At 39.7% G+C, this 23,342-nt stretch overlaps 1 protein-coding gene across 1 annotated transcript in view; it reads left to right on the forward strand.

Moving 5' to 3' along the window:
• The window catches only part of KIAA1217 (KIAA1217 ortholog), a 187,883-nt gene that overhangs the window by 92,523 nt on the left and 72,018 nt on the right, over nucleotides 1-23,342 (forward strand). The window contains 2 exon segments of the mRNA XM_030008522.2: nucleotides 10,122-10,320; nucleotides 15,795-15,888. Coding sequence (XP_029864382.1) covers nucleotides 10,122-10,320; nucleotides 15,795-15,888 — 293 coding nt within the window.

Below are 23,342 nucleotides of genomic sequence, written 5' to 3' on the forward strand. Positions count from 1 at the left end.
TGAATAGACCATCTGTGGGTATGAGGGTAAAGCAGTGGATATTGTTTATCTTTGCTTTAACAAGGCCTTTCACATGGCTCTCATAGCTTTCTTGTAGCCACATGGGGAGATATGGGTAGCCTTCAGAGAGAGTAGGGCTTAATACTTTAAAGTCTAACTGGCAGCTGGTTTTCAGCGGTCTTCCCCAGCGGTGAACTCTGGGCCTAGCACTTTTTAACATCAGCAACCTGGCTGTTGGGACGGAATGAACCATCAGCAGGGTCAAGTCTGACACCAAGTTTGGGAGAGCCTTTAATATGCTGAAGGGACAGCCGGCCACTCACTGAGACCCCAGTGAGCCAGAGGAATGGGCTAGCAGGAATTTCACAAAGCTCCACAAAGGCAAATGCAGTCTTTCAGCAGGGACAGAATAGCCCTGTGGACAACATAGGCAGGGCTTGGGAGCAGCTTTGCAGACAGGACTTAGGGTCTGACAACAAGGTGACTATGTGCTAGCAGCGTGTCCTTGCAGCAGTGAAAACTGCATAGCTGGCTATAGGAAAAAAATTTAGCCAGCAGGTCAAGGAAAGTGATTATTCCCCTCATCTCAGTATTTGTGAGGTTGCCCATGGAGTATTATGTCCAGTTTTGGCTCCCCAGTACAAAAGAGATAATGATAAACTGGAGTGCACCCAGCAAATGGCCTCTTGGCATTCTTCTCCTTAACCATGCTAACTGAGGTCACAGGTCCAAGATCCTGTTTAATGTAGACCTTAATGACTTAACAAAAAGTCAAGCTGCTTGTTAGAGCCCATGTAGGTGGATTTCTGGTGTGATGCTGTAACCAGCTGTGCTTTTACATGCTGATGGCTCAACCCCTAAACTTGCTACTGACAGTAGTGAGCTCTTTAGAAATGAAATAACGTCAGAAGTATTGAGAATTCCTAAGTAAATACAGAAAATGTGGTAGATGGAGCAAGACTACAAAGTTATGCATGGCTTACGTGTCTTTAATGCTCCATGGCTATGGAGTACTAAAATGGTCACATTCTGCCCTTGGAACGCATCACTTCTACATGGTTTAGTACTAAAAACAGGGTTTGTAAAAATAGTCACCAGTCAAGTAATGTGTGTTTGATACAGCTGATTTATATAGGAAGGAAATACAACTGGGTAAGATCGATCTCTCTGTGTGTTTATTCAAGAGGAAGAACACATATTCCAAGAAATTTAATTGAGGTTTTCTTGTCTTTTTGCTATTGCCCCTTTAACAGTTACTAACAAAAATGCCCCTATGTAAAATACTTGCTTACAGTGTCCATAAATGCTTGACATGTCTACGTAGTCTTTGGCAGACACATCCTCTGAAATTGTACTAGTCAGCTTGGTACCGTTGGCTGGGAGACAGCTGGCCGTGGCTTACTGGCTTCTTCAGAGGTCAGGGGCTCAGCTTCTCGTGGGCCAAAGCAGCGCAGCTGCAAGACCCTGTGTAGGCAAGTTCTGTGCCTGTTCCTGTGTAGTTCTCTGATTTTACTATGCTAAATTGGTGAATGTGAACTGGAGTAAATGGAGCATGGCAGAGGCTTTGGGCCCTCTGAAAAATAGCTCTGGTACACATGAAATTTCTACTTCATCTTACTGAGTTGTTCAGTTGTCATTTTTTTATATTTTGTCATTAAGTATCATAGGATTTTTGTATTCTTCCAAGTTTACTGGCATTGTTTTGTTGGTTAGGGATATGAAAAAGTCATCTTGCTGGTCAGTTGGGCTATTCTGGCAAGAGCAAGGCTATAGATGCGATTATTGTCCAAAAGTCATCCTGCCAGAACATTGTTTTCCACTGGGGAACTGGGTTAAACTGAAATGTTCCCTCAGACTCTCTAGATGATGGAAGTAACTATCTACACTTGACGGACTTGCTGACATAGGTATATGGACAAAGTTGTCTTTTGGCAATAGGCTATTTCACAGGTTTTATCCACAATCAGATAGGACAAATACCAGTTTTTCTTTAGGTAAAAAAAAGTTGTCCATTTTCTTTTTTTGGTTTTTGTTTTTTCTTCTTAGCCAGCTAAGTGTATCCGTTTGTAGAAAAGTGCTAGTATTTGAGTGACAGTTAAAGCTTTTTATTTCTCATAACACTTTGGTATAAATTTTATGTAACTACTGAATTTTCCATGTGTTTTTTCATTACATAACAAATTTATGGCAGAATTACAGCAAGTCACTGTATATAGCAGAAAAGGATGAAATAGCAGTAAGAATTACTACTGGACTAAATTAAACAGTTCCTGTTTTCACTGAAATTGTTATCAAACAACTTAATACCTTGAGCAAAACTCTTCAGGCTATTCTGGAAAAAAAATATATAAAATAAGTAATTGTTTTTATTTCATTAAAAGATCTATGTTTTGATTCTCTTAGTACTTGAAGACAGCTAAGGATACTTACAGACATTTTCTGAATCTGGAGGACAGGGATTAGCTAATGGCAGCTAGTACGAGAGCTTCAGGCTGGAAATACAAGGATCATGGCAATGACAGACTATTTGAAACTGTGTGTGGTAAAATAGGAGAGTCAAGTCTTGAGGGTGTGGAAAGTACGAACTGCATATTGAGGAATTTCTTCCACACTGCAAGAGTTGTTACTGTAATAAACTTGTGTCTACATAACTTTTGCAGAATTTGGTGATAAGGACACCAACTATGTGTTATCTCTGTTTATCTGACAGCCAGGGATGGGGAGGGGAGGGCAGGCGGAGCAGAGAACAATATGGGCCTATGCCACCTTTACAGTCTTATTTATTACAATTTTGTCAAATAAAAATCAAAGAAAAATTGGAGGTATCTTGGCATTTTGATTTTAAAAAAATAAAAAATTGTAAATTGGATTTTGAGGAAATGCGTGGCTGTTTTTACTGTGATACCCTCTGGATTGTCCTGAAGTGTCCCAACAAAAATAGCTATCATCAAGATTTTAGAAGTTATACTTAGTTTTTAAAACTGACGCAAGTCTCAACTAATGATTCAACATAAATATGAGGAGGAAACAAGGCAGCATTTTCTTACTTTGCTTGGCATTACTGCTGACTTCAGCGTGAGGGAAAGTGCAGAGCCAGTGACTCAATGGACATGTGGTGGAAGATCAAGCTAAACCAGCATGCAAAGACAAAGATTGTCCATCATCTCAAAAAGATACTGTTAACTGGTGGTTAGGTAAAGAGTGAAACAAATCTAATGACAACTTTACCAACCTCTGACTCAACATTTCGTTACTTAATTTACTTTACAAAACATAGCTCAGCTTGATTTCTGGCAGTTCTCACTGCTTTTCCTCACCATGTACTCCATATTTCTTCACCTTAAGATACATTTTCTTTGCTAGTTTGTCTAATTTTCCATTCCTTATATATCCTGTACTGATTCCTAATATACTTTTTTGATGTTATTTTTCACCCAACAAGGTCTGAAGGCCTCCTGTATGTATTTTCCCCATGTTTTAGTTATACCTAGCTTTGCACCTTTGATTTAAAGAAATTCCAGACCTCCCAATGCATCCAGGTTTCGATTGCTCTAGCCCAACCAGCTTTACTAATTACTTGAAATTTTCAAATTGGACATGAAATTTCCAGAGGATACAGAGTGGCTAGGTCAGAAGAGAGTAGCAGTGCTTTGTTCACACCAGTGATTTCTGGTTCTGTGGGAAGGTTTCAATGCTCCAGCACCCAAGCATCCAACATCAGCCAAATACAGATACTGTCATCAGTTAATACTTCTCTTCAGACGGGAGCTCATGGATATTGCCAAATGTCAGTAGGATTTTTCAGTCCAGACATTTGCAAGATGTCTTGCCTTCACAGAGAATGTCCTGTAGCTTCGCAGGAAAGAAACACATGAACTCCAATTTAAGCTTTGTCTGTATTTTATTTCATAACACTGAGGAGTTATTTAACTCCTCTGGCAGTTCTCACTGCTTTTCCTCACTGGAAGTTATTTAACTCCTCTGCCTCAGTTTTCTCTTCTTCATTATGAGAAGAGAATTATGAGAGGATTATGTGAGTACCAGTATTTTGCCACTTAAAATCCATTGTGTGTGAGAATTAACTGATATTTGTAAAGGTCACAGAAGATGACTCAATCAAGTTTGTTAACTTATTCTTGATTTATCAGGTATTTAACTTTTCTTTGCTGTTGTATGCTTCGTGTTTTTCTCTCTTAAATAACCCATTTGTAAGGATAATTCCTGTTCTGTAAAGAAAGTGAGTTGCGATTAAGGCTCTTCTAAGCATCTAAGCTGCCCAGCACTGAGATCACTGTTAGCAATGTAACCATGATAACATGGTGCTTAGTCAGGGTTAGGTCAGCACTGTGTATTAGATGGAGGTGCTGAGAGATGTGAGTTGGGTGGTGTCATGCTGCCTGCACAACATTAGCTTTTGCCATAAGGAGTAAACCTCTACCAGTTGTAACTAAGGAGTTATGCTCTTACCGGTACGGGTACACTGCTGAGCCATTTTGGTTATGCAGCTTCTTGCTCTAAAGCCAGCCTAGACCCCGTGAGTTCAGGTATGGTTCACCCTTACGCCATGTGGGCACATCCTCAGCTGTCAAGTGGGTTTTACTGCCCAGCAGCAGTATCTGAGCTGAGCATCTTGCCGTGCATCTGGTGCATCTGTGTGAGCTGCAGCCGCAGCACGGGCAGTTCTCAAAGCTGTGCTAGCTGGACTAAAGGTGCAGGATGGCTGCTCCAGGCTCCCTCTAAACCCAGCGCTGATGGATTCAGCTTGTGCGAGAGGCACTGCCTATATAAATCAGGTTAACGGCGCATCTTTCATTGCACTGTGTTGCGTTTCATGTAGACCATCCCTGAGAGAAATGATGAAATATTTTGCAAGTCCTTCTGTCACTGACTCTTGGTAAAGGGGGAGCAGAAAGTCTTTCGTTTCTGAAAGAGCTCTGTATGCAGGGAAGGGAAGGGTGATCATGTGGTGTGTTCGCATGATCATCATCAGGTCTGGGTTTTATGCTTGTAAACTTTTCTTTGAACATGTCCTTTCACCTCCCAGGTGTTTAATTTCCCCTACTATAAAACATACCTTTCTGTTGACAGGAATGTTGTGAAGCAATTTGTAAAGAGGTTTAAGTTTCTGAGCCCTGGCTTACATGTAAATGTTTTCTGCTATGGCTTGTGTTTAATGCCATGGCCTGTTGCCCATAGGGTGAAGAATGATCAGAAATTCCAGAGGTATTTCTGAAACTAAGTTATACCAGCACAATGAAGGGGAAAGCTTAACATCCCAGTTTGCCTTGTAGCTGTAGGAAAGCCCAGGGCTGGCAGCATCTAGGAGCACCTAGAAGTGGTAGCCACAGTGTTGTCTGACTTGCACTTTCAAAACGATTGCATGGTGTAGTTTCCTCGTTCACACTGATCTTCATACCTGTTTTCCTGGAGTAGCAGGGCATTTCACAGTCCTGTTTGTTTTATGTTTTATAAAAATTGGCACAATCTTCGTGTTTCAGGTAAATCCATTGTAAAAGAGAAGCATAAGTGCAAGAGGGACTCCAGGGTACATGGAGACATTAACATCTGTTGTGTTTAACTTTCTTTCCAGCAGCTTTGCTGGCATATGTGCTGTGCCCTAACAAAAGTCATGCCTGAGTTATATTCTATTTCTTCTTCCTTTAATTCTCCATGGGATTAATTTTTTAGCTGAAGGTAAAACAAACCTCAGAGCTCCAGCAGCTTCCATGAAGTTGGGCCGGTGGGTATTGCTGATGTTCAGAGTTTCAGCTGGGCAATGTGAGGAAGAAAAATAATGTCAATGACCTAAAATAATGGATTTTGAGTCTCTTTATTCTGTCATGCTGAAACAGGATTTTTAGAAGTGAGCAGTTAGTTTTGTCAAATAGGAAATGCCCTAAAGCATTGCTATATCATGATAAGGATCAGACAACTCAAGAGGAAAGGCAGTAGGTTTTTTTTAAGGGCTTGTGATTTAAGGGAGAGTAAGGAAAAAAGAATTTATTGTGCCTTTGAAAATGTCTTTTCCCTTTACAGTGAGATGGTGGCCAAAACATTTCTCTGAGTTGTATGTTAAAGCTTTTAAGGCGTGATCTTTTTGGATAACATGCATATTTGCTTTGAAAATCCAAGACCCAAAGACAACTTTAATTTTGTTTTGGATCAATATTTTGTGGGAGTATTAGAAGACAGGCAGAGTCAAGACAGCTCTGAAATGATTTAGACTTGTATATAAGGAAGATTTTTCAACTTTACCATTCCTTTTGTGTTAATGGTTTTGGTAGCTCAATATTCAGCATGTTTTTAGTGGCCTGAAATGCAAAATGAGCTTTTTCTGCATTCTGCACTAACTTTTAAAGTGGGCAGAAAAGAGATTCACACACAACTGATACACAAAGTCTGTATTTTTAGCCAAAAAATCATTTTTTTGCCACTTACTCCAAGAAAGTTTCAAATGCCAAAATATAGAAGGTTCCTTATGTTCTTCCTAAGAACTGAAAGCTATCATCAAAAATGAATATGTTTTTGTACATATTGGAACGGTGAAATAAATGCAATCATTAAAAGCATGTGTACTAAAATTCTAAAGAACGCTTAGCTGCATAGAATATGTGAATGAGCACTAAAAAGCCAATTTTACCTAGAAGAACATAAAGAAATAAATGATGTCTCAAATTAAAATGAAAAATAAAAAAAGGAAAAATAGTTTAACAACTGTCTAAATATTTGCATTAAAAATAAAATTTTTTGGAAAATTCTCCTCAATCTTTGAAAGAAAACTAGTTACTTTTCAGTCTGAAACAATTTTTCTAGCCAAAGGAAAATGGAAGTTTGTAGTAGGATTCATAAAGGATCTGATTGCAATCTTAATGAAAGAAAAAGTATCAGCTCTTGATAATAGTAGGAAAATTATGTTAACAGCTCCATAAAAGCAGCCTAATATTAAGTAATGGTTAGGTAATGTTGAGCAGTCTGTTTAGTATTCAGAAAGTTAACATCTTCCTTCCCTAAGTGCAAGCACAATTATCTCCCCACTGATTGTAGGAACATCTGACTGTGTATGTGTTCATTCCTCTATAACGATTATGGACAACATAGGGACAAAAATGCTAAAGACTAAGGGGAAAGAGAGCTCATCATAGATTAAAATGCCTTCTCTTCTTTTCATTAAATGCCTTTGTATTCTAGAACCTTAGCTTTTCCCATTGCTTTTGCTCAGTGTTTGTATCTCAACACCATAAACTGCCCATCCCATTGCTGATGACTTTCAAGTGAGAATCACTGAGTTACCATCTAAGTTTTGTGATTTGCTGAAATTTGATGATGACTGGTGGTAACTGCATTGAGGACTTTGTGTTCCCAATCCTCCTGTTTGTATTGGCCATGGGAGAGCAACATACAGTGCATCTACACTGCAATTACTGTGGTGAATTCAGTTTGTGTAAATCCTCTGCCTAGGTTTAGCCTACCTGTGTTGCTTATTGGTAGATGCAAAGGCATGGCAGCACAGAATCTGCTCAGGCCCCGAAGTCTGCCTGAAAATGTAATAAAGATTTCAGCAGTTAGTTCAGCTGTCCTTCTACCATTGTGTCACTAGCAACATCCAAACTGGGTGATGTAAAACTGCCTTAATTGTTTATCTACATGAGCTGCAGTGAATTCAGTGTAGATGTTTCTGTAATCACTAATTCTTGAGCAGATCTGGTATTGTTTTCCTTTTCCAAATAGTTTCCAATGGCTAGATAGCTTTTGAGCCACTTACAAAGCATTTAGCTGTGGCAGTACCTCTCAGACAGCTGGTGGAAATACAAACTTCAGTAGTAATTTTACTGTCTTTATATTTTTCCTTCTCCATCTCATTCTGGGCTGCTAAATGTCTGCAAAGTGGATGCACCAATATACCTTGGGGGCTCCTGAGCTGGAAAGCAGCTTGGCAGAAAAGGATCTGGGGATCCTGGTGGACACCAAGCTGAACGTGAGCCAGCAAGGTGCCCTTGTGGCAAAGAAGGCCAATGGTACCTTGGGCTGCATTAGACAAAGTATTGCCAGAAGGTCGAGGGAGGTGATCCTTCCCCTCTACTCAGCAGCACTGGTGAGGCCACACCTGGAGTGCTGTGTCCAGTTCTGGGCTCCTTGGTACAAGGGAGACATGGACATACCAGAGAGAGTCCAACGAAGGGCCACAAGGATGATTAACTCGGTTGCAGCATCTCTGCTACGAGGAAAGGCTGAGAGAGCTGGGACTGTTCATCCTAGGGAAGAGAAGGCTCAAGAGAAGGGATCTCACCAATGTATAAAAAGTACCTGAAGGGAGGGTGCAAAGAAGACAGAGCCAGGCTCTTTTCAGTGATGCCCAGTGACAGGACCAGAGGCAATGGGCACCAACTGAAACATGTGAGGTTCCCTCTGAACATCAGGAAACACTTCTTCACTGTGAGGGTGACCAAGCACTGGCACAGGTTTCCCAGAGAGGTTGTAGAGTCTCCCTCCTTGGAGATATTCAAAAGCTGTCTGGACACAATCCTGGGCAAGTGGCTGTAGGTGTCCCTGCTTGAGTGGGGAGGTTGGACCAGATGACTTCCAGAGGTGCCTTCCAACCTCAACCATTCTGTGATTCTGTGATCTGCCATTTTATTGTTTTTACACCACTGCAGAAGCTATACCTGCTCCATCTCTTACAAATAGCAAGAGAGTAAAGGTGTTTCTTCCTGGCGCAATGCAGTGTTGTACAGACACCTGAGATGGCTCAGAAAGAGCACAGTGTGCTTTTAGTGATCCATGCTCAGGCAGGACATCCGTGCCTTGAGTATGGGTTGGATACGTACGCTCGGCTGGGATTCCCAGTTCCCGTTTCCTCTGTATCCAAAGTCGTTCAGCTGAGCATTTGCCTCTGTATCTGCTCCCTAGTGCTGTGGATCCCAGGAAGTTTCTTAGTCTGGTTGCAGTCCTGTGCAGCCTTTTTCCTGCTGTGCAAGTCCGAATAAGCCTTCCCACATTGGAGATGCTTATGAGAAGACCTTTTGGTGGTCTTTAGGAGCCAGGCCCAGCATGGTCAGAGCTAATGAACCCCAGTCTGATTTCTGCTGTTGATTGAGATGGCTCTTCTCAGTGCTTCAGTCCTTGGAGGGCTTTGTAGCTTGGGATGGCATGGAACTGGGCTGTAGCAAAGCTAATAAGTCACACTTGTGCAGTACTGGCCAGTGGAGTTCACGCACCCGCTGGTTATGTGGGAGTTAGCACAGCCCTGCCAGGGGCAACACAGGCATTGTGGAAAAGGTATTTGGTATCCCTTCACTGAGTCCCTGGTCTGTGTTATCCATGTTTTTTCCATTATTGAGCATCTCACAGCCTCCCATTCCCTGAAAGTAGAGAGTTAGCTATATCAGAATGGTGTTCTTTTTGTCTTGAGTGAATAAGAATGTCTGTATTTTGCAATTCAGCATCTAAGATTACTCATGTTTCTCCCCGAGTGCTAAAGATGCCTATTAACAGTGCTGTGAAACTGAAAGGATCCAAAATTGCTCCTGTTTTTTTGTGAGACCCCAGTTTTACTCCTGCTAGGTGTTTCACCTGGAGCTTTATACTATATAATGCCAGCAAATTGAATTGTGAATATAAAATTCCTAGTGCTAAAATGGAAATCTGTTTTTGGCAGGGTTTGTTGGGTAAGTATGAAGCTAAAATGCAAAATTTATGTTTAAGAAAAACTGGGTGCTATAAATGGATAAACTGCTTCCTCAATTGCTTGAAAAAAAAAGTACCTTGTGATTTACCAACACCTTCCACTGCAGAGCAGACTTGGTGTGTTTGGGATTTTCCATTAGCCTTCTTAAGGTAAACTTCTGATTTATCTAACTGAAGAACAGTAAAAGGCTTCTCAGCAAAGTGCAGTACTGGGGCAAGCATATTTATCAAGGCACAACCGTATCACTGTTTTGTGCTCTGTTCCAATACTGTGTTGAAAAGGAAAATGTTGTATGTATGTGCTTTACAAGTAAGGAATGTGAGCTGATTTTTCTCTTCTCATTATGGGCTTGGTCTGTGTTCCACATGGACTTTGAAGCCCAGATCATTACTGTGCACTTAAGAATATGTAACTTGCTATTATATTTTGCTTGTAGGTGTTTTATATCTGCAGTATGGAGATGAAACAAAGCAGTTGAGGATGCCGAATGAAATCACAAGCACAGACACAATTCGTGCCCTTTTTGTAAGTGCCTTCCCCCAGCAGCTGACGATGAAAATGCTGGAATCGCCCAGTGTGGCCATTTACATCAAGGATGAGAGCAGAAACATATACTATGAATTGTGTGATGTGAGGTAAGTAAACACGGAATTACAGCTGTTGGTTTTTTGTTTGGTTTTTTTTTGTTTTGTTTTGGGGTTTTTTTGTAGTGCACTTACAGAATAAAAAGGAGTGGAGTTGATAAGTATCTGACAGATAGTGGCCTGACACATAAAGGCATGTTCAGTGGTATCTGAGTAATATGGGAGGTCTGGTCTGACACTGCCTTCAGCTGTAGGTGCAATATCTGTTGCACAAGCCATTGATAAATGGCATACCTTGTTCCAATATTCATATAATACATGCAAGTTCACATATTTAATATTTTATTGAATTTTAACTGAGACATAAATATTTAAAATACGCAACACAAAATAAACATTTACAGAAAGACTGTTTTTTTCTTTGCTGGTAGTGCAAAGCCTGATCCTTGTGAGCTTAAAGTTACAAATATGAATGTCACCCATGTCCTCACAACAGTGCCAGTTCTGCATCGTCTAACACTGCCAAAGATCTGTGGCACTGGTGACTGCTGCTGCAGCAGCCCCACCACCTTCCTGTTTTATGTCAGGATGCAGCAACTAATGCAGTCACTTCCCTTCACTAATTCAGAACTTGGTCAATAAATGATCTGAATAACATCTGGGTGCACCTTTCCATCCTTTATTTCGAGGGAGTGCAGCTGCATAATTAATCACATTCCTTCAGTCCTGATGTCTGTGCACTTTGAGCAGAAGGACCAGGTTCTCAAGATCCCTAGAAAGTCCCAAATCACGCAGTAACAAAGCTCTCAGGCACACGTCAGACATGTTACACTCTGTAAAGCTGTGCAGGGAAATATGGTGGGCCTTTGTGCCATCCTTTTCATAAGAAGTTACATGTTAAAAAGAATGGACAGAGGAGCATAAGAAGATGAAGGAGAAAGCAGAAAAGGTGTTTCCTCTCTGCCAGTCTGCCACTAGTGCAGGGAAACAATGTGAAAGTAAGAGAAGTGTACTGTCCACTGCTGCCTTGTTTCTTCTGGAGATCTTGTGGCTCAGGTGTTTCTCCATATCACGTTGTAGTTAAAAGAGCAAGCTGGAGCTTTTCTAGCCTTGCCACTTCCAATTCCCCCATTCCTCTTCTTAGTTTTTGAACAGCACCGCAGTCCATTTTCTCACCTCTGTCTTGCTCTCCTCAGGCTGTCTATCCAGTGTCTTGTCATTAGCCAGCCTCATGGACTTCACTTTCTGGTTTTTTTTAATCTTCCTGGCTTTACAGACTCCCACACCCCTGTTTGGCCACTGTAATGCCTATGTTAAGACCCATCTGATTTTTTGTGTCATCATCATTCATCATGTATTCAAGTTTCTTATACATCAAACAGTCTATTCACAAGATCAGATCAACTGATTAATTCAAGATAGGGGTTACTATGTCTCTGTTGCCAGGTGCGTTATTGCCAACCATCATCTGGCCTATTGGCTCCTTTTCTCTCACTTTATCCCTCCATCTTCCCTCAAGTTTCAGACTAACAGTTTGTGACTTCATCTCCTCCCTGCTCCTGAGAATGTGGTTGTTGATTATCTTAATACCACGCCACCTTTTTTTCCCTTGCTCCCATTGCAGGCGTCACTCTGCCAACCTCAGGCCTGGCTCGGTCCCAACATCTGCTTCCTCTGTTCCTATGCCTGTATCGTAGAGCATTTCTAGAGGAAATCCCACAACCCAGCTGACTTCCTCCATAACAAAATTCCCTCCTTCAGTTCTGCCACCCTTCTCACTAAGGAAACCTCAACAATTCCAGCTTAATGGAGTCCAAAGCATGCACTACCAGCTGCATTTTCACCACCTTTGAATAATTTCCACAACAATTTCTCCATTTCTGTTCCTTACTCTTCACAACATCTTGCCAGTGTAGTCCCTCAGAGAACAGATGAAATGAAGTATCATTTTTCTGTCCTTTGCTTGCTGTGTCTTCCTTCAATTCTCTTCTTTCTTCCTTGTCTTAAATACAGGTGTTTCAGTCAACTGTTTAAGCTCACCACCTCCCTCAGAGGCTGTCTCACGTTCCTCTGTGCCTTGCATCCCTTGCGTTGTCTTTTTATTAATTTATTGCTCTATTAAAGTGCCTACTCTTACATTGCAAACATGTGTCTGTGCCTCCCAACAAAACTGTCCCTGAACACAACATACATTTCCACTTCCCACCCCATCACCTTTTTCTCTTGCACTGAGCAGTCGCTACAACTGTTGACTGGAGTTTTACTCTTCTAATTCTGTCCTAGACCCATTTCCAACTTGTCTGGGGTTTTATTCTTCTAATTCCAACTTGTCTTTTGTTCCCTACTGTTCCATTGCAGTTGTCAAAGTCACCAAATGGCCAGCTTTTGTGAACTCCTTTTTTCTCTCGGATGTCTCATGTACTGACAATGTTTTCTTCTTGAAACGTTTATCTCCCTTTGTTTCAATGGCTGGTCTTTCCTGATTTCTTCCTGTCTCTCTCCTCTCCTTTCAGGTGCCATATGAGATGTCCTCTTCTCAAACATTGATTTTCTGTTGTGTTTTTTCAGGGCTTTGTCCTCCGTCCTTTTCCTTGTCTTTACCTGTCTCCATCATCTTATCCCTGTGGATTAGTGGAATTATCAACTACCTGGTTGACTCTTCCATTTATTTTTCTCTCTCTCCTGTAGGATGGGATTCATCTGACCAAATGGAGATTTTTACATCCACATTTTGAGCTGGTTGTGATTAATCCTATAAAATTGTCTGATAAATTATACATGCTAGAGAACCTAGCTCTTGATGTCTTCCCTGTGAATGCCTGTAGTTGGATGACATGAATCCTACCTCTTCTGTCCAAACTGAAATCTTGATCTCCTCTTTTAATATAGTCTCATGGGCCGTTAGTTTCCTAACTTAAGGAAGCCCTAGCTTATGTTGTCCTTCATTAGGCTATCATATTCCTTCCCCTTGTCTGTCCTTTTTTTTTTTTTTAATCACTGGGGACAAAGCACTATCTTTCTACTTAAGCCCATAACCTGGTCCTTTTCTTAAAGTGGTTCAGGGCTCTGCCTCCAGTGTAGTTTTCAGTTTTTTTCTGCATAACGTCCCTATGATGCAGCCTTTCCTTTCCCACCACGTAGTGAAAAAACACTCAGATAATTCATCAGCTCTTTAATAGCAACTGCTGTAATGGTCTTTTCTTGGCAGTTAACACAGGTAATCTGGTTCACTCTTACCCATTCAAATGAAGCAACAAAGATCATTCTCCTAGTTTGACAAGCAGGCTGTTTCACATGCTTTTTTTTCATTTGTCCTCTGACTGTATCTTTTCCATCTCATTAAATATAAACTACTTGTCTTCATTATAAGGGCTCCTCCAAGCCCACTTCAACACTACTTTGCACTTCTTGTTCAGTACCAAGTGCCATCTGCTTCCACTTAGTGAATAATGGCAACTTTCATTCTACGTGTCTTTAATTTTCAAACAAGTGCCTTCACGCTCTCTCTGGGGCAGTCCTCTAACATGCTTGGAAGGCGTCCTCTGCAGACGTCCGCAAAGCCACTGTGTTGGTCTCCTTCCCGCTCTCTCTGTTGCGCTGCCTACTCCGAGCATGCCTGTGGTCCCAGGATCTGCTTATTGCTCCTCTGGCTTGAGAGACTATGGTGTTCTCATTTATTTTTGTTCCCTTATCTTTCTGCAGCTATCCTGTTGTCTTTTGTGTCTTCTATTCATGTTGTAAGCTGGTGAAGAGGTTGTATTCCTGGGGTGTTTATACAGCACACACAGATCAATGAGGCCTTTGAACATGCCAAGGGCATCTGGGAGCTACAGTAGTGCAAATAATAGTAATAATAAAAGTACAGTAACATATACCTGTTATCAGTAATGTTTATCTTTGAATAGCAACATGAGGTGAAATAGAATTCACTTCAGAGATCAAATGCCAAGTATTTTGGTGCTTTGCCTTGCAGCAATGTTTTACTTTAAAGTGTCAAGTTTCTACAAGAAATATTTACAGAGAACGCTTTTAAAACAAACTCCAGTTAGTTGAGGTACCATCTCATAGCCATCAGACAGAAAAGACAGCAGATAAAATTTATTTAAATGAATAATATACTGTTTCTTGAACTGAAGATGAGAGAGCTTGCTTTGTATCGAAAAGAACACTTTTCCAAGTCTGAGGCAGAAAATGGTAACTGAGACTCCCAGTGCAAGTCTCAAAGCAAAAGGGTCATGTCTGCAAGATGGAAAACAGTTTATGTTACCATAAATAATTGAAGAACTTCAACTTGCCGCAAGGTAGCTATTTTCCTATGCAGTCTACAAGTAAACACTCATAAATACTAAACTTCTCATCAGCCAGTTCTTAAACAGAAGGCACTGATCTGTCTCTTAAGCTGTGGCGTGTCTTTAATAACTACTTGACATCTACAACAGCAGCACGCGTTCTGACTAGCTACCCATTCAAAGCAATCACTGATTGTAATATGACATTGTAAGAAAGAAATTGGACCTGCCCAAGAATCCTTTCCTTCATTTTTAAATGATAATACCAGTGATTACAATCAGTTCACTAGACTTGTAGCTGCACCTGGAGGAAAGGAATTCAGTCACATGCGTAAGTAAATTCTCTAGAGATCACTACTGGGAAATGAAAGGAATCGTAGCTTTGAAAGGACATAAGTGAGTGTGAATTGGAGGCTTTGCGACTGATTAAATGTGAACAAGAAATCAGCAGAACTCAGTGCAAGTGTCTAAGACATAAAATTATTGGAAGGTAGGTTTTGAAACAGAAAACTGCTGTCATTAACTCTTTTGTAAATGTAGTAGTTGAAAAATGAACTAATCAATGACAAAGTGTTGGGTCCTAATTAAACAAAAATATTCTCTTAAGGCTTTCCATCTAAACCATTTCTGTGGTAGCTTTCATCAAAACTTTTACTTGTTTATTTGTTTTTGTAATTCGTATTTTTTCCCAAAAAAACCTGTCTTTATTATAGATAAAGTTTAGAGGAAGGATTTATCTGCTACTGAATTTTGAGCTTTTGTGGATTTTTTTTCAGGTTTGTGAACAAACTGATAATTAGAATTGCCTCAAGAATAATTGCAGTTAGAAAGACTGCTTTTCTTTTGATATCCTTGCTTCTTAGAATAGCAAAAATTCACGTGGGCTGAGTACACAATAAAACATGTAAATATTAACTAAATCCTTTTGAGTGCCATGTAAATGTTGAAACTCTATTGTCTTCAAAGTGTTTTCACTCTATGGCAGGATCTTGAAAGAATCTTAACACTATCTAATTTTTATGGGTGTGGAGTTGTAGTGAAAGAATAATACTTCCCATGGGAAAGAGAATCAAAGTAGGCTTTTGTTTGTTTGTGTGTGTTTAAGTTATGGCATTTAGGTTTTTCTTATAGGTCAGCTGCAGACCTACTATGTTTGTCTGTCACCTGAAACTTTCGGGCAACAAAATAAATAAAACTACTTTCATCTGTTACCATTGCTGATTCTTTTGATTCCAGGAATATTCAAGACCGATCTTTCCTTAAAGTTTACAACAAAGATCCTGCACATGCATTTAATCACACTTCCAGAGCTGTAAATGGAGATATAAGGGTAAGTACTAGTGCTGCATTTATATTCCTCTTTCCTCCAGCTTTTATGTTAAATGTTTAAATTCTTAACTGTAGTATGTACACTACAATTCATAAAATTGAGGGTATATGTATGACACATATACAGAAGAGGGAATTGATAACGCTTCCCATAAGGTTTCTTAACTGCTTTGCTTTTTCCAATTACTTGCCCTGAGCATTAACAGGTTTTTTGTTCTTGTTTGCTAGCGTTAAAGCATGTGAATCAAAACATAGCTTTTAATTACTTATTTTGGGACACAGACAATGCTCAGAGTGTATACAACTCCTTATTTCATGTTTCCAAACCTTTTACAGTGAAGTATGACATGGTGTTAGTTCACTCCAGCAAGACTTCAGCGTGGACTGCTTTGCAGTGGCTGAGCAGCTGTACCTAGCTTGAAGTCTGTTGAAACACTTTGTAAATGACCATTTCAAATAGAAAATTCTGATAAATACCTGTTGTGGTGTAAATGGTTTTGTCTTTTTCTAAAATTTTCTACCTGCACTGAACAAGGACTAGGACGTTTGCATTTTCAAGTGAACATATTGTATCGGGAAACTATAGAGAAGGCATCTGAAACATAGTAGATTTCTTGCTGTCGCTGGCTCTATCTTTTGCTGGACTGTTACCTCCCACCTTGATGACAGCTGTGTGGCACCTCTGCCACTGTGTTACCCACAGCTAATGTTGCAGGAGGAAGGGGTGGTGGTATTACACAGCCTCACCTCCTCCCCACCCCATCCTAGGTCTGTCCCCAGGAAACGATGCAACCACATGAGCTCAATGGAGCCAGAAGGGAATGCCCCTACTGTCCTACCTGCCTTGTGGCTTTTATGTGTGCTCCAAAGTGGATTCAACCGCATGGAAAATTTCCTGTGAAGTGATTTGCTTAATTGTACATTTGCTTCTTGGTTGCATTATCAATTCTCAGCATGTCTTACTGCTTTATTATTAATATTTCATGTAAGCAATTCTGCTGTTTCAACAGTTTAGGGCCTCATTATTTTAGAAAGATTGCAATAGTTTGTTTACAGGCAGTATTCTCAACCACCTCTCATTTATGTACTTCAATTGTAAAATGGTCCTTTTGATAGGTCAGATATCTAATTACTTGATTATTCACACTGCTGCACACACAACATGAGAGAGCAAATAGATGTGCTTCAAAGAGCTGATGTGATAGTTTTTAGTGTCTTCTTTAAGGTCCTGAAATTCTTCAATTCTAGTTATTTTCCTGTAGCAGTAACTGGATGTATCTGATACATCTCATTTGTATTCGAAGGCATGACATACTATCATTGTGCATTATGAAATTAACTCATGTAACAATTTCACTGTGGCTTTATGAAGTTATGCTATACTGTTCTTGTTCCATGTGCAGTGGATGCTGAATGTACCTACTGTGGCTTTATTTGTGCTCTAGACCTGTTTTCAGATATGGTTAACTACTGTGTTAGCTACCTATATTCAAAAGTAAAGATTACTTCTTTGGCCCTCTTCCAGGCATTTACTGCCTAACAGAATTGTTTTGAACACAGGTGCTGCTTCTGTGCAAAAACTGTAATAATTTCTATTGCTTATTTTAAAATACAGTGTTGTACAACTGATATGCACACTTGACATCTCCTGATTAAGCTTGAGTTATCTCTCTTTGGCCGTAACTCGGAAATAATGGTGACAGAGTGATGACCTTTGCAGAAGTGGTGATTTCATGGTAGAATATTGTGTTTTGCTCTGTTGAAATGCCAAAGATGCCATTTCAAAATTCTGTGTGTCCAACAAAACAGCTACTTTCTCATTTGGCTTTTCCTTTGCATTGGCAAATTTCTTGTCTTTCTGGTCTGAGAGGTGAAGTCAGAGCCAGGACAGGGGCTTTGTGGAGAAACATGCAAAAAGTCTTCCCTTTGATCTATGTGAACTTCTGCACTTCAAAGTTATGAGCATAGAAACAAGCGACTTCTTGAGCTCCGGAAATAATGAAGCCTGTTTGTCTAAGGATGTGTGTCTTCTGGTTGGGTTCTTCCTTGTGCAGCAACACTCAGATCCTAACTGAGGCTTTTCCCAATGTGGAGGGTTGTGATAATGCTCTCTCCAATGCTCATCCTCTGGAATCTAAAAAGCTGGAGTACACACTGCAACTTTTCCTCTATTCAGCAGAAGTACTGTAGGATCTTCTCGCAAATCTCTAATTTGGCACAATTTGTAGAGACATAGTAGTCTAATGGTTTTTACCCTTTGGCTAAATCTGGTTTGAAATTTGCCTGCAGGATCACAGGTTATTAGGTCAGGGGAGACAACCACCAAAAAGCAGATGGATTATCTATCTCTCTTTCCTTAGCAAACCAGATTAAAGGGGTTGGAAATGTGGGGGACTAAGTGAGAAACATGTACATTTTATGTACTGGTATTGCATGGTACCCAAAAGATTGTGGAAAAACCTTTGCTTCTCATCCCTGCTTCTGTGTTTGTGCATCTTTGCATTGGGTAAATTGATGTTCTTCAATCTCACATGATATATGAGTGCTAAATTCACTACAGTGGGAAGAGGGTAGTAACTCTTGTAAACACTGTGCTCTGCATCATGGTTAACTTTAAAAAAAAATACAGAAAATCAGCTTATTGTCAGACTGGTTGAAAGAACAGTATTTAGAATATCATGAATTAGCCATTGTAAGTACATTTTTCCATGGTGATACTGTGAGTGTGGTTGTATCTCCTGCCATATGTGAGTTAAGGCTTTGTTTTTTTGAGGTTTGGGAAAGTTTTGCCTTTACAGATTTTTCTACTGTTTGCTTTCTTGTCCCTTTGGAACCTTTATCCCTGGGTTTGATGATGTTCAGGCTTCTATTCATGTGATTTATAATCATTTCCATGTAACAGACCCAAAATAATCTCAGAAAATAATGTTAGCTGCCAGCTGGGACACCTGTTTTAACTACCAAACAGATGTGAGACCTGTATAAGAATTGGCAGTAACACTTGAAGTATTAAGTATTATCCATATGGACAAGAAGACTCAGAATGTGCGAGAGGAATGTGGGATGTGTGAGTTTCCTATCTCCTATCAAACTGCTCAGCTTTCATGTCCATTAATTCTAATTTTCCTGGTCTTCTTTCTGTTTCATGCATTTTTCTGAATGGGTTGTGTTTGAGAAAAGGCATTTTGTTTGGGGTCTAAGCAAGCTCTAAAGGACAGTTTCTCTTGAAATCCCTCAGAGTGCCTAACTTGCTTACTGATACTGTGCCAAGGCCATTTACAACTTGAAGAGCTTGGTTTGTTTGACAGGTCCGCCATGCTAAATGCTGTTCAAGCAAGAGGTTAGCCATATAGTGCCATCTCACTGAATATTTGTGTTTGTGCTCTTCCTTTTTTTATAAATCCTTTCCCCAAATGTACACTAAAAATCTGTAGCAGCTGCTTTCTTTGGAAAAATGTATCTTCACATTGCTGCATTTCTTCAGTTATTCCTTCGCCTGAGCTTGTAACGTTTATCAGCACTTTCTAGCTCTCTGTGCAACAATACTTTCTTTTGACAAAATACTGTCTCGTGTCCAAATGTTTAGATGATCTTTTTATTCTCTCTGGTACTGTTTTGAATTCCAGTGCAAATGCATGTACACAGCCATGCTGATCATTGCCGTTAAAATTAACGTTTGTGACTTGCATACATGCGAAGGGCAAAAGGCTTTCTCAGACTTACTAGGTGTAGGGTCCAGGTTGCCTCTGTTCTCACATTCAGCGGTGGTGTATAGATTGAACGTCAGTAGATGACACTAAAGAACTGACGACGGATTTTTGTATGTTGCTGAATGAATTGAATTTCTTTGGAAGTGTCACAGCTGCTTTTATCCTGGGTTGTTGCTGTGAGCCCCTGGTGATTCCAAGTGGAAGTGATTCCCCCACTGAATGTGCACAGCGTATTTATTTTCTGTCCTCATTCCCTACACCCTCCTTTTATGGAGTGGTTAAAAGGGGAAGAATCCTAAATTATAATCTCCCCCTTCTGTCATTGCAACTTGTCTGTGTTTCTGGTGGCACAGTTGGATACTAATAATGTTGGTTTATGCAGCAGTTTGTTTTGGGCTTCATCTGTCCTCCAATTTTGAGAATCGGGAGGGAATTTTTACTTCATAACAAACCAGTGGCTATTTTCCTTGGCAATCTTTCTCTTCCCAACCACCTGCCCTAAAGTCTGTGGGTTACACTTTGTTTTAAAATGTCCTAGACCCACCATGTTTTTGCTTAATTCCCTGACTTGCATAAGACTGTAGCAGGTCAGTGCTTTATCCCAGACCTCTGCTGGGTGGGTGAGGCCAGAATATCCAAAGAATGCTTCTTGTGGCTGCTGTTGTATCGAGGTACGCTTTGAGGTGTTTGGGATTTTTTTGAGAGACTGTTTCTCCAAAAGAACAATTAGGGCAAGCTGAGTCAGAGCTGAGCTGGGGGTACCTGGAAACTCCACATTTTCTGGGAGTTAGAATGGCACAAAGGTGATGATGTTCCTGGCAGTGATGGGGGTTTGGGCTGCCAAGGTGAGAGAGGATGAGTTAAGATGAGTTGTACAGTAAAACAAGACAGACATTTGATAAGTTGGGTAAACTGTTGTGCTGAATAGCTTTTATTAATGAAATTGCACAACAGCAGCTTTTCATTTTTCCCCTGTAAGTGCCTGGCTAGCAGGTTGCTAACATTTTAACTCTCTAGAGTTACATGCAATTTGTGAACTTAAAAAAACCCTACAAGTGCTAAAACCCCTCAAACAACTCCCCAAGAATTTAAAGCATCCAAGGAGCCTGAAATTCAGTGCTGATTTGCAGGAAATATAGATAATAAAAGCAGGATCATGCTTCTGTGTTCTTAAGGTACCTGTAAATACATCCAGCTTCTTTGAGATGTTTAACTTCTTTTCATTGAATTGTTTGTGATCTTAACATCAATAAACATAAAAGCTGCAAATGCTGCCAAAATTACATTTGTTCATTGCATAATACAGCTGGAAAAAAAAATAACAGCTCCTTGAACTACGTAGAGGTATTTAGAACAAAATTATTTGTTGGAAAAGAATTCAAGCAATAAATTGGGTGAATACATTTTAGTGCTAGGATGCCTATAGGACAGCATTTATATAAGTTGCCATGTGCTTGCCTTACTGATCCTATTACTATAAAACTTTGTTTTCTTTTGGGAAGAAAAAGAAAAAAGAAAAAGCAAACTCTAATACCTCTATTATCTGATAGAGACCTTCCAAATGATACAAATCTCATCTTTCCTGCTGTTTTGCTGTCTGCTTTTTCTAATGCTCTTTTTGTCATTGAGAGGTTATGACAACATGAGCCATATTGTATTTATAAACATCACGTGTTTCCTTGATATGACTTGCAGTGTCTGCCAAACAGAACACATGGAAGAAACATTTCTCATTAGCTCAGCATTGGTTTTGGTTATACTGATTTCCGGGACAGGAAAAATGCCTTCCTTACTCAGATTTAACTTTCATACAGTAGAAAGAAAGCCTCTGAGTGTCCATGAAATCTCTTGAACAGAGACGCTGCAGCTCTTTTAGCCCACATACTTTGTCTGAGGAAAAGAGCAAAAGCAGTTTATTTTAAAGAGAAGATGTAATGGTATGTATTGCTGAAACTAATTCTGAATTAAAATACCTACCAAAGTCGTCTAGAAACGGAACTCACGAGGAGATGTAAGGTAAGATGATGCTTATAAATAATGAAAGATATCTAATTCCTTTTCTTCCTTTTTTTTTTCCCACCTAAAAGATATTTTCAGATTAACTGGGAATTTAAATCAGAACAATGAAAACTGTTTCTTTTTCCTTAAGCCATATGAGAAAATAAATGATTAATTGCTCTCTAAATCACCACTCTCTACTCAGATTTTATGTCTAGTTTCAAACCTACATATTAAACATAAAGAGTTATTTTCCAACTTGCCATTACAAATCTTGCTGAGATTTGAACACAATATATAAAAGAAGTCTCTGATGTTCTGGATATTTTTTTTACTGATATGGATTTTACTACTTTTGCTTTGAATGGGTTGTCAGTAGTTGCCAATTATTTATGCAACTACAGAGCTGCAGACACTGAGAAGTAGCTGCATCAAACCAGACTGTGATGAAAGACTGTAAATGTACCTGTTCTCTTTCATTCATGTGTCCTTTGATATACAATACCTACTGCTTTATAAAGCCTATGTTAGTGGGAAAGTGGATAGAATTTTAAGGAAAAAATATTTTTTTTATTGTAACTACACATAAACCGATACATAAATCTCAAATGTTATCTGGCAAAAAGTTGGTCTGTTTAAGGATACAGATCCTGCGTTACAGTTGGATGGATACTGCGTTGTGGCTTTTTTAATACGATGGCTATATATGCTTTGGAGTATTACATCTATTTCACAAACATTGTGTGTAAGGAATATAACTGTGTAGATCCTATTATTATACCAATATTTTAAAAGATATCTTTTTAAAAAATTTTCAAATAATGAGGATGGATTTTAAGTTTGTATCAAGCTGGCCGTTGAAAGAAAGTGTCATGTTTTTGATATTAAACTGTCCAAGGAACATGAGCTTGCCACACCCATGCAGTAATCTTCCAGTTAGTCTAAGAGGAGTGTCATATGGTAGATATCACAAACCAGTTACCTGGAAACTCCCAGAGAGTTTTGTCTGTGGAAACAGATCAACTTGCAACCACAATACAGTTGTTTTAGTGGAATTTTTAGGGGGAGAGTTCTTTATTTCCCACTAACAGGCCTGTATTCAAGCTAGCCTGCCTTTCATGTTGAGGTTTGCTTAGAGCTTGCCCTGCAGCTGATGAAGTTACTTAATGACAACATATGATCCATCTTGTGTGAAAGTCCCTTCAGCCCTTCATTAAAATTAGAAGTCTTATCTCTCACATAAGTCTGAGGTTCTCAGGCAAAGCTTTCGCTGCCTTCAGTGGGAGCTTGCCCTGAATAAAAACATAAGTATTGGATTTGAGTCCATTTTTATTGTCTACTAGTTTCTGGTTTTATTCTTACTCCACCTCTTTTTACATCATTTTCCTTGTTCCAATTCTTTAGATGTTTTACTTTTTTTTTTTTTTTTTTTTTTTAATTCTCTGCCCTTGCTTTTAGTAGAACAAGTTGCACTAATTTGGCTGTTTAGTTGAAATGCCTAAGTAGCTGGCAGTCAGATGTTGCCAGAGCTCCTTAAACACGTTGACAGATGATTAAAATGCTCATGGCTGTGACCTCCCTTATTAGGAGGGGAGGTCCTCCTTCACCTTCTTTGTAAACCAGGTAGCTTATCTGAATTGCCAGAGTCCTGTAAGCCAAAGTCCAAACAAGCTTTATGGCTTCCAGTTTGGTTTCCGAATAAGCTGTTACTCGAACAGGGGTTAAAAGTCACTTTGTGGAGGTGGGT

This window comes from Aquila chrysaetos, chromosome 3 (genome assembly GCF_900496995.4).
Source record: "Aquila chrysaetos chrysaetos chromosome 3, bAquChr1.4, whole genome shotgun sequence".
NCBI lineage: Eukaryota > Metazoa > Chordata > Aves > Accipitriformes > Accipitridae > Aquila > Aquila chrysaetos.